The sequence below is a fragment of the Tenrec ecaudatus genome, chromosome 5, assembly GCF_050624435.1.
Source record: "Tenrec ecaudatus isolate mTenEca1 chromosome 5, mTenEca1.hap1, whole genome shotgun sequence".
Lineage (NCBI taxonomy): Eukaryota > Metazoa > Chordata > Mammalia > Afrosoricida > Tenrecidae > Tenrec > Tenrec ecaudatus.
The window spans coordinates 43,697,359-43,709,562 of NC_134534.1; the positions used below are offsets into that span (position 1 = coordinate 43,697,359).

Sequence of the window (12,204 nt, forward strand, 5' to 3'; positions counted from 1 at the left end):
CCATCCATCCATCCATCCATCCATCCATCCATCCATCCATCCATCCATCCATCCATCCATCCATCTATCCATCCATCCATCCATTGTGTCAAGCACATTTGTACATTTGTTGCCCTCATCATTTTCAAGACATTTTCTTTCTACTTGAGCCCTTGGTATCAGCTTCTCATATTTTTCCCTCCTTCCCTCCATGACCCTCATTTCCTCAAGAATCGTCAATAATTTATAAATTGTTATTATTTTTCATGTCTTAACCTGACTGATGTTGCCCTTCACCCACTTTTCTGTTGTCCATCTGCCAGGGAGGGAGTTATAGGTAGATCATTGTGATATGTTCTCCCATTCTTCCCTCACTTTCCCCTTCCACTCCTGGTATCGCTACTCTCATTATTGGTCCTGAGGGGTTTATCTGTCCTGGATTCCCTGTGTTTCCAGCTCTTATCTGTACCCATGTAAATGCTCTGGTCTAGTCAGATTTGTAAGGTAGAATTGGGATCATGATGGTAGGGGGGAGGAAGCATTAAAGAACTAGAGGAAAGTTGTCTGTTTCATCGGTCCTATAGTGCATCTGACTGACTGGCTTGTCTCTTCCTTGTGACTCTTCTGTAAAATAATGTCCAATTGTCTACAGATGGGCTTCGGGTCTGCACTCTGTACTCACTCTCATTCACATTGATAGAATTTTTTGTTCTGGGTCTTTGGTGCCTGATACCTGATCTCATCGACACCTTATGATCACACAGGCTAGCATGCTTCCTCCATGTGGACTTGGTTGCTTCTCAGTTAGATGGCCGCTTGGTTATCTTCAAGTCTTTAATACCCCAGACTCTATATCTTTTGATAGCTGGGCACCACATTTGCTGTGCACCCATTTTGTCTTCAGCAATCGTGTTGGGAAGGTTATTAGAACGAAGTGTTTTTGTGTCGAGGGCATACTCAAGGTTATTTTTGCTCTGTGGACTTGCTTTAACTTTCTACAACTTCAACCTTATTTTGCAAAGTTGCAAGTAATGGTCTATTTCACAGTCAGCCCTTGACCTGGTTTTAGTTACTAATTTTGAGCTCTTCCATCGTCTTTTCTTGCAGATGTTGTGAATTTGATTCCTGTGTATTTCCTCTCACAAGTTCATAGTTTATGTTGTTGAAGAAAAAGATGTTTGTAATGAAAAAGTCATTGGTCTTGCAAAATTCTTTAGGGGTATCTTCAGTTTCCTTTCTATCACCAAGACCATTTTCTCCAACTATTGTTCCCAACTTTTGCATTCCAATTGTTAATTATCAGTTCAGCCTTGAATACATATTTCATCAATTTCAGACTGAAGAAATGGCAGAATTCTTCAGTTTCTCCCATCATTAGCTTTAGTGGTTGTTGGATAAGTTTGCAATAAAAGTTGTATTGACTGGGCTTCCTTGTAGGCATATAGCTATTATCCTATTACAGTCAGCGTTGTACTTCAAGGTAGAGCTTGAAATGTTCTTTTTGAGAGGAATGCAGTGCCATTCCTCTGGAATTTACCATCATGACCTTGTAAACCATGATTGTCTGATTCAAAATGTCCTGCTTATTTCAGCTCACTAACACATAGGATATCGATCTTTATGCTTTCCACTTGATTTCTCATGACTTCAAATTTTTCTAGATTCACATACATCTCAAGATTTTATTAAAGGATGTTTGTAGCTGTTCTCCTTTTGAGCCGTACGCCACTAGCAAATGCAGGTCGCCAAAACTATTCCTCCGTTTCATTATGGCCAACTCTACTTTGAGGAGAGAGCTCTTTCTCAGTCAAATTTTGAGTGTCTTACAATGTGAGGGGCTCATCTCCCAGCACGATATCTGACAATGTTCTTTGCTATTCACGAAGTTTTCAGTGGCTAATTCCGGTGAGTGGACTGCCTTTTGCTTTGCTGTCTGTTCTTTTTCTGGAAGCTCCACTGAAACTTGTTCACTTTGGGTGACTCTGCTGATATTTAAAATACTGGTGACATAGCTTACAACATCACAGCAACCTGCAAGTCACTACGGTATGACAAAGTGACAGAAATAGTGAATATACTATAGTGTTTAGTATTTACTTGGAAGTGAATGGGTTTATATTGGCCTGGTACATTTCAATCTGTTACATATTGTAAGTTGCCAAAATGAACTATATTCTTTTTTTCCCCCTCTGGAGGGGGGATGATTTTGGTGGGAATATTTTAATGACCTTACTTAAACAATCATATAAAAACTTAAGATCTTAGTAAAAACTTTCTATTAAGGATAGATATAAATGGATTCCTGATTCTTCTAGCAATATCAACAGTTAATGTTTCAAATATTTTAAATATTTAAAATTTAGTAGTATTTTATGAGTTCACTTTTTTAACTTTACAATTTTTAATGCATCAATACAATAGTGCATTATGAGTTCACTTTTTACAATATTTCTTGGTAACTCAAGTTCTTATGACTATTTTATATTTAGAAACGAATGAAATTTTAAAGTACTCGGTAAGAGTTAATTTAGACTTTCAAGATTGGGAAGCTGATAAATTGTTAAATGAATGAATGTTGGGGTTTTTACATCAGATTGATTAAGTATTCAGCTTAAACAAGAATCCCGTAAATATAAAGAGAAATTAAGGGAATCAAGCAAAGAGGAAATGTAAATATATTTTTAAAAATCTTACCACAATGAGATTCAGATTACAATGGAATTAAATACCAGTTTTACCTACTAAATTGATCAAGGTGAATGGTCACACAAAAATCAGTACATGAATAGTTTTGTGTTTTTACTTCAAAAACCCTAAAATATGCCATTCTTTAGAATATTTGACACATGTTTTTCAATCTACCCTGCTACTGTTTTTGGTTTTGTTTTGTATTTTTATAGTTTGTATGTAAGGAAATGTCTATGTAGTGGGTTACTAGCTGGGTACCTAACCATAAGGTCAGCAGTTCTAACCCCAGCCCTTCTCAGGAGAGAAATGAAGCTTTCTGCTCCTGTGAATATTTACAGCATTGGAAACCCCTGAGGCAGTTTTCCTCCTTCCTACAGAGACTGTATGAGTCACAGTACATTCTATGGCAGCGAGTTTGGTTTCTGAAAATTTGCTTAGTTTGTTCACTTTTGCTAATTGTATGTACCTAGGTAATCTATACTCCTAACAAGTTCTCAGTCAGTATTTTTTGGTCATTTTACTCATATTAGAGCAACTACTTAAAAAATTGTATTGGCTTATAATTCATATATCATAACAATTCACTAGTTCAACTATTTTTCATCTATCTCCATATATTAGTTTTCCTACTAAATTAGTTTTCTTGCTGGAGCAATTTTCTGTGTTATACTGGCTAGATGTATCTTTATAAAGATATGAGGAAACTTTTTGAGGAAATTACAGACTTCTGTAAGAAGAAATTTCTTTTTATCAGAATGCGGAATTTTCTAAATAAATGGTCCAATCTTATTACTCTTCAACTAGACGGGCAAAAGTATTTTGAAGAAATTTGATCTCATTCATACTTTGCTATTTTTGTTCTTACTTGAAAAGAGTGTCAAGCTTTTCTTTCAAAGAATGTTGTAATCTTGTTTTACCTTTCCCCATCTTAAAATATTACTGTTATTTAAATCAGTTGTTGGTACAAAATGCATGATAATGCATATTTTAGATGCTATAGATTTTGAGATGTTATCTTTAGTTCTAGAGTCTTAAGTTGTGTATGTGATTATTGCTCTAGGGAAGCTGAGTGTAAGAAGCTTATATTTACTGTACGCTTATGATAATGCTAGCACCTGGCATTTAGAGTTCTCAGTTTAGACAATACTAATGAGTCCGATTAGTTATTCTTTCATACTTACTGTTAACACATCTCATTTTATTATATCTTTATTTTTAAAGTCTTTCTTGTCTTTAAAACTTTTTTAAGTGTACAGTTTGGTGGCATTAGTTACATGTGCCTGAATTTTCATTTGAATGAAATTACTACTTAAATATTAAAGTCATCTTTAAAAAGGAATTTTTTTCTTTTTCATTTTAGTTCATCCAGCCCCAACAGAAGTGACAGAGTTCAAGGCAAAAGAAAAGGAACCTGATAACCTCGTCAAATATTTCAATGTTGTTTGGTGTAAGGCTTCAAAGAAAAAACACAAGAAGTGGGAAGGTGATGCTGTTCTTATTGTAAAGGGCAGGTCACTTACATTAAAGGATTTGGAAGGCAAAGACATTGGAAAAGGTCCTGTGATGTTAACCTGATGGGTCTGATGTGTATGTCTGGTTTCACAAATTAAAATATAATGAGATTTTCTAAAGGGACAGATTAAAATGTTCTTTAAGTGATTTTTATGCCTAAACTGTATGATAAAAAAAATTACCTTGCAATATTTCTTCAAACTGACAATCTTACATGCTAGTTCACTGAGGCAAATCCCTTCCTATGGTTTCATTTTTTTCCCCCAAATGAGATGATCTATCTTCACAATTGTTATTTTTGAGCTCGTTGCAGCCACTGTGTCAATCCATCTCCTTGAGGATCTTCATCTTTTCCAGTGCCCTCTACTTCACCAACCATGGTGTCTTTTTCCAGGACTGGTTTATCTTAATAAGCTGTCCAAAGTACTTGAGATGAAGTCTCGCCATCTTTGCATCTAAGAAGCATTCTGGTTGTATTTCTTCCAGGACAGATTTGTTTGCTCTTTTGGAAGCCTATGATACTTACAGATTCTTCTCCAGCACTTTCAATATTTGCCAGCTAAAGTAATTGAGGGCTATGCTGCTGAAGTTGCTGATGTAGTGAAGCTCAATTGGCCATCCTTATAAAATGTCCAAGGAAAAGAAAAGGGGTAGACTGAAACCAAGTTTGAGAGTTATAAGTGTCTGATAGAGATGTAGAAATCCTTGAGTCACTACTACTTTGAGGAAGTAGTTTGGCCCTAGAGGAATGGGCAGTGACATTTAGAAACACTGGCTAAATAATTTGTCCCTAAATTATAGTGTTAAAATGAAAAACATGTTCCACTATAAATAATTTAATAATATACACTACTTATAGATTGGCAAAGATGATAAAGTTCAGCCTAATTTTAGCAGGGCGGTGTCGTGGTCAGCAGTTCGAAACCAACCTTTCCGAGGGAGACAGACAAGGCTTTCTACTGTGAAGAGTTATAGGCTCGGAAACTCACTCGGGGCAGTTCTGCTCTGTCCTATATGAGTCAGCATCGACTTGATGGCAGTGAGTTTGTTTGTTTGGTTGGTTTTGAGTTTTTAGCAAGCCAAATTGTGATACTTTCCCACCAGTTGACTATAGTCATATATTTTTAAATGTGATAGTTTTTTAGTTTATGTAGAGATTTAAAAAAGGATTTTGATATACCCAGTTCCTGCCCTTCCTATAATGTATTGTCCGTGCATCCAAACTACAGTTCACTGTTATCAAGTCAGTTCTAACTCCTAAGGGCCCTGGAGCGCAGAGTAGAATGTTCCTAGGATTTTGGATGCTTAAGGCTTTGGGAGTACAAAAAGTAAGTCTCATCTTTCTTCCTCAGAGTGGTGAAGTTAAACTGCTGATCCTGCAGCTCACAGCCAAACGAGTAACCGACTACGCCACTAGGGCTCCTTATAATATAAATGTGCACAGGAAAAAAATTCTGTCATTTAAGTGGTTAATGAGCTCATGAAGTGCAGACTGACCAACTCACTCATATTTATATTCCCTCAGCATCTTACCCATAGCAATGTGTAAGCAATGTCTGTTGATTTAATTTAAATACACTTAAAATGTTAAATGATTTCCCTTTCATTTAAAGAGACAGACCATGGAGTGGCTCAGCCTCCTGACACAACTGTATTCTAACTTTGCTATCTCATGTGGAACAGTGAAGTACTGGTTGTGGTAGCAATTGCTACTATTGAACCTCCTTCATATTTCCAGCTCTTCCTAAGTGCAAATACAGATGCCAGGGTGTTTCTCTAATTTGTTCACAAAAAAATGGAGGACTCCATGCAGCCTGCCAAAGTCTTTTCTTGGCTTGATTTTCCACACACAAAATGCAAATCCAAGAATAGAATAGGCTGATATTTTCACTTTAAAAAACAAGTTTTGCTTTTTCTTAAGCTTGTCTGATTTTTAGGATTTTTTAAAACTAAGATGATAAGTTATGTCCTTACCCTAGCTAGTGGCTATTCACATTCAAAACCTAATTTTCATTTCTTATACTTGAGATAATAATAAGGAAAGGTAACTATGGTAATTAAGTAATCTTAGAGGTGAGTGCTAGTAAATTAACTTTTTTCCTCCTCTTCATTTAAAGGTATTGGATATAAAATCAAAGATCTTGAAAAGATTGATGAAGGTCAAACGCTGATGATTGGTGGAAAAGAAATAGAAGTCATGGGTATGATCTCTCAGGACGACTTTGACAGTGGTAAATGTTTTCAGCGTGGAGTAGGAAGCCCTACTATCTCATCTTTTCAGGCTGCCAAGAAGTGTTTCTCTAACCCTTTTAAAAGTGTCGGCAAACCAGACTCAAAGGCAAATACACAGAATGAATTCCAAAATTGTAAACCACGTCATGACCCATATGCGCCAAGTAAGAGTTTACAAATAAGCTGAATATTCTGTTTGCTATTAAAAGACTTTTCAGTGGGCAGATTTGAAGTTTGAATTTTGTTTTAAAGTATTCAGTTGGAAATGTAATTCGCCAGATATATTTTATCTAAGTGATAATGCTGAAGTTATGTAACATAGTTTGAGAGCTATTTCGTATATATTTATAGATTTATAACCTCAAGAATATAATATTCAGTACTCATGTTTTGAAGGGAAAATGTATAAGTTATAGATGGATTATATACACATATTATTTTGAATAAAATCTGGCATTATTAGTAGGAAGTAAAGTGAATACATTTAAAACAGTATTTTGCTTACATGAGGGTAAGTAAAAAAGTATTGCTATAAAATCATTGACATGTTCATTAAACAAAAATATTAAAATGTAAAGCTATTTTTTCCTTCACATAGCTTCCATCTAAGTCTATATACTTTAAAAATCTTTTTATTGTGAAATGGGTAAACTTTGCAGAGTAGATCATAAGTTTTACTATAAATAAGTAGTATACATGCTGTTTCATCTTATTCTTTCCATTGTCCTCAGTATAACATTACCCATTCCATCTCTTCCCACTGGCTCCTGTCTCCATTCCTCTTTTCCTAACCCTTCTGAATGTTTTCATTGGTTCCTACTGTCACTTATTCTAAGGTATGTGCACTTACTGTTGTCAGGCGCCATCGAGCTGGCTCCAACTCATAGCAACCCTATGCACAACGAAGGAAACTGCCTGATCCCATGCCATTCTCACAAGCGGCTTGTTGAGCCCGTTGTTACAGTTATCAATCCACCTTACAAGCATGCTATCCTCCAGGAACGGGTCTCCTGATAAGATAGCTGATGTACACAGGACAAAAGTCTTACCATCTTCATTTCTAAGGAGCCTTCTGGTTGTGCTTCTAGAACAGATGTATCTGTTCTTCTGGCAGTTCACAGGACTTTGAATACTCTTCTCGCACTTCATTAGTGCTGCTGTTTTCCTTGTCGTAGGTCTATACACTGTTGAAGGCAGTGTGTTCATCCCTGTAACCCTTCTCCAAGAAATTCTTCCTCCTTTGCTGTGCTCCACATGAAAAACGCAATTTTGGCATCTCGAAGGATCCAAATCATACTCCTTTTTAAAATTTTTTTTGAGTTTTGGGTAACAGAACAAAGCCTGAAGGGTCAAGATCAAGGCTGTAGGTGCACGAGGCAAGATTTCCCATTGAAATTCTCCTAGGGTAGCTCTTGCTACCCTCAAAGCAGGTGCATTGCCTTGATGGGGGAAAAAAATTCTCTAAACAGTTTTCCTGGCCTTTTCCCCACGAATGTAGTTTTCAGTTAAAATCACTTTACCTTTCTGAGCTGACCTATCTACCTTCATTTATCTAGACCACCAGATCTCCTCGGAAGCTACTCTTTTGATTGAATCCTTTTTTAAAAAAAAGGCACCCTAAAGAGACTTTAGGGTCACTGAATCAAGAGAGACTCTGTGACTATGGGTTTTGGGTTAAGGAGACTGAGAAAAATCGTATCACTGAGAAAACTTGTGTGCAGTACCCACTGATTGCAGAGACCTGTTGAAACACACTTTAGAGAAAACCCATGCATATATGAGCAAAAACCCTAGTAGCAATACCTTTTGACTTGTCCTAGTGTCTCCTGTTTGATGACTCACTGATTCGATCACATGGATTAGTAGAGTAAAAATATTGAGTGGTGAGATGTCATGTACTGAATTCAAATTTTTAAAGGTTCATTTAGTTACTTTAATAATTTATTTTCTTTTAGTGCTCTTGATGAGAACACACATGGCAGAACATATACTGATTCAGTGGTTTCTGTCTGTAGATTCTACAGTGGTTACATTCCTCAGGTTGCACAACCATTCCTACCCTGCTGTTCAGATGTGTCCCTCTCTCCTGTGAGCAGGAATTCTCTGCCCTCTAAGGTTCTTACCTCGTCTTGTGAGTTGCTGTTGTCAATAGGATTCCATAGAGATAGGTCTTAAGAAAGCACAATGCTTAGTGCAGACATTCTTTATTATTTAAGCTGAGCTGTTTGGTTTTAAGGAGACTTCAGGCAATATTTTTGGTTTAAGGGTTAAAGATATCTTCTGGCCAAACTTTCAGGGGTTCATCTAACCTCTATATCTCTCCCAAATCTACATTCCATTAGAAATTAAAATCTCGGTATTTCCCCTCTTTTAATCAAGATTATTGCATAGAATCTTTGATCAAAATATTTAATAGTAATTGTGCACAGTGTAGTTCTTGTCTAAGGGTAAAGGAGGCAGTTGTCCATGGAAGCTGTTAGCCAGACATCATATTTCCTCTTCCAGTTCCTGACCCTTCTTTCTCCTCTATTGCTCCAGGTGAATGGAGACCATTCATTTTCAATGGGGTGGCTGCTTGCGAGCTTTTAAGACTCAGGCACTAAGCAAACAAGTAGGAAGCAGAAGAGAAGCACTCAACTCCTTGTTAAACCAATGCTATGAAAAACTCATTGCCATCGAGTGTGTTGAATCCAAATCATAGTTCCCCTGTAGGACAGAGTAGAACTGCTCGGCAGGGTTTCTGAAGCTGTAATCTTTGTGGAAGCCGAGCTGATGTTCTCCCTCAGAGTTGACTGGTGGGTTCAGACTGCTGCTCTGGTTAGTAGCTGACTCCGTAGCCACTGCCACCAGGGCTCCTGTTTTCTACTTGCATGACTATAATTTTGAAATGTTTGCTTACCCAAGAAATGGTACGTCACTTTTTGTTTGTTTGTAATTTCATTATAGTAAAGAATACATATTTAACACAGTTTCTGTTTTGACCATTTCACATGGACAACTTAGTGACATTAATTGTAATTGTACCACAATCTACAACCATCACCACTCTCAATTTCCTGAAGTTTTTTAATACCCCAAACAGAAACTCAGCACTCTGTGATAACTCATTTTCCTTCTCCCAGCTCCTGGTAGCCACTAATCAACTTTTGTCTGTTTGCATTTACCTATTGTAGGTATTTTCTAGAGTGGGCCAGGGGTGCCCTTTGTGTGTTATGTCCAGAGCTAAACCTTTCATTTGGTGAATTAAATTTCATGTAGTAGATTTGGAAGTTGGTGGATAGTACTACAACTTTCATAGTATAAGTAAATTAAAATACGTAAAGCACCAGAATTAAGTGTTGTTCTTTGTTGCAAATATCATATAAGCATCGGATTTTTGAGATAAAGGGGATTTTGAAATCAGATCAGTTTCTTCACTTTGCAGTTAAGGAAACTGAAGCCCAGAAAGATGAAGTGACTTAAACTAAATTCAAACAGTCAATGTCACAATTAGGCCAAAACCTTAAAATGTTACTCACCTGTTTCTTTGCTATTATCTTACTCCAGAGACTTAATTGAAGTATAGCGAATAGAAGCATATGTTTTTGATTTTTCTCTCCTTTTATCCAGATACTTTGTCTCTCTCATCAACTGCTTTAACAACCCTCCTCCTCTAATTTATTCTCTATGTGAATGAAATTTTACTTTGATCATTTTCACATTTTATTTATATAAGTATATATATGTGCATATGTGGATATATGCTTATATATGTGTGCATTTTTTTGTGTATATACCTCTTAAAATTTGAATTGATGTGCCATTACCATGTGTTTAAATGGGTTTCTAATTCTTGCAGATGGACACTTTGTTAAAGGGCTAACCCTGTGGCTCTTGGAGAGAGGTCCTTTGTTAACATTCTTGAACAACACATGATGTTCGCCATCTCTTGTTTTCTCTTCTTCCATTTTGTTCTTTTTACAAGATAAGAAGTAGGACCATTACTTGTTTAGAATTTCTGAATTCTTGCTTTGCTCCTGGCTAATCACCAATAAAAACAGAAGATAAAGGCTGACTTTTCCATCTTGATGGCAGGCAGGGAGGTTGCGTGAGGTGTCTGATGGGGCAGTCGTGCCATTCCAGGTTGCTAAACAAAGGCTAGCAGCCTTAACCCACCCAGCAGCATCTTAGGAGAAAGGCCTGGATATCTATTTTTGTAAAGATTTGTTGTTCTTGTTATGACCTGCTAGTCGATTCCGACTCTACCCACCCTGTGCACAACAGAAGGAAACCCTGCCAGGTCCTGTGCCATCCTCACAGTTTTCAGAGTTTGAGTTCATTGTTGGAGCTGCTGTATGAATGTATTTAATCATTGGAGTCAAGACAACCCTATGGGTCAGTTTTACTCTGCTACATGGGTTCTATGAATTGAAAATCAACTTGAAGGCTCCTAACAACCGCAACAAGCTTCTACATACCAGGGTTGAAAGATAGATGCTCTTTGAAAACCTTGAAAGAACCACAAGAAACATGTCCTCTGGTGGGCAGTAGTAAATATGAGTCAGTGCATTCCTGGACATAGGTAGCCTCTCATCGATGAATATGTTATTTAATCCACAGGAACCTATTTCTTTGTATTCCCATTCTCAAATCTTTATCTTTTTATTTTTGATTACTTAGCTTTTATCTAATTTAATTGTCATTTGTGACGTGTTTATGAAAATATATTTAAATGTAACCTATAAAATAACCCATTTCATGTATTAATCATTTAATTCAGATATATCACTTAAGACCTACTTTCTAACTATAACTGAATTTGCTTTTATTTTGTGGTGATACTTTTAGGCAATCTTTAAACTGTAAGCATATTTCTACCAGATTATATTATTATTTGACAGCTACTTTATGCTTCTTTGAATAGCATCCCTGAATGCAGTATTCATGAACTTTGAGCAAATAATGATGGCCAAGTCCATTGAAAATTTGACATCCTTTCCCAATTCTTCTGTTTAATAGTGGTAATGGCCATTGTTAGTGGATATAGCTGAAAATAAAGGACGCCTTTCTGTGAAGTTTGAGGATCCTTTATGACAGTGAGAAGCTCTGAGCATTGCCAAATACATCTTGGTAGCATTCCAACCTGTGCTTTCAGTTGGAAATACTTTTCTGTATCCGGAGCACTGAACTATTGAATTTGTGGCTGACTGAATTCCTTATTAGACAATAGTGAATTCTAATGGTTTCGAAGCACTTTGGAATATATGGAGTTTGGAACACTCTTTGTAATTCTTTGTATGAATAAAACATTTTTTTCTTTTAAAAACTATTTACTCTTAGAGTTATTGCTACTTAATTCCAAACACTTTTTGGCTACCAATAATAGCAAATAATTTTGTAAGTAGTGAGATAAAGTAGTTGCTGACAAAATGAAATTATAATATGTTTCACTTTTATATTTACTTTTTCCTAAGATTCCCTAGTTATGCCACGGCCAAACAAGGACCACCAGTGGCTGTTCAATAGAAACTGCTGCCCTGTTGTGGATGTAGTGGCAGATCCTCACCTTGTATGCCACCTTCGACCACATCAGAAAGGTGGAATCGTCTTCCTTTATGAATGTGTTATGGGAATGAGGTAGGAGATTGAAGACTTTATTTAGTTGTGGGGTTTACAGTTAATTTTATCCAAAGAATTTGCCTTTTGTCTTTGGTTCCTGAGTGATGTCATCTAACACCTTGGTGGTTTTCCCAGCGATTCAAGTGCCTTTGAAAAGTGTTCTAGACCATACCTACCTAACAGATTTTCTAATGA

The 12,204-nt window shown here is 36.5% G+C and overlaps 1 protein-coding gene across 3 annotated transcripts in view; it reads left to right on the forward strand.

Annotated features, from left to right (window-relative positions):
- Nucleotides 1-12,204, forward strand: part of RAD54B (RAD54 homolog B) — a 96,159-nt gene that overhangs the window by 61,028 nt on the left and 22,927 nt on the right. For all 3 annotated transcript variants that reach the window (XM_075549481.1, XM_075549480.1, XM_075549482.1), the window contains 3 exons: nucleotides 4,028-4,222; nucleotides 6,297-6,575; nucleotides 11,865-12,027. In XM_075549481.1, the coding sequence (XP_075405596.1) occupies nucleotides 4,028-4,222; nucleotides 6,297-6,575; nucleotides 11,865-12,027 (637 nt within the window). The remainder of the gene's footprint in view (nucleotides 1-4,027; nucleotides 4,223-6,296; nucleotides 6,576-11,864; nucleotides 12,028-12,204) is intronic.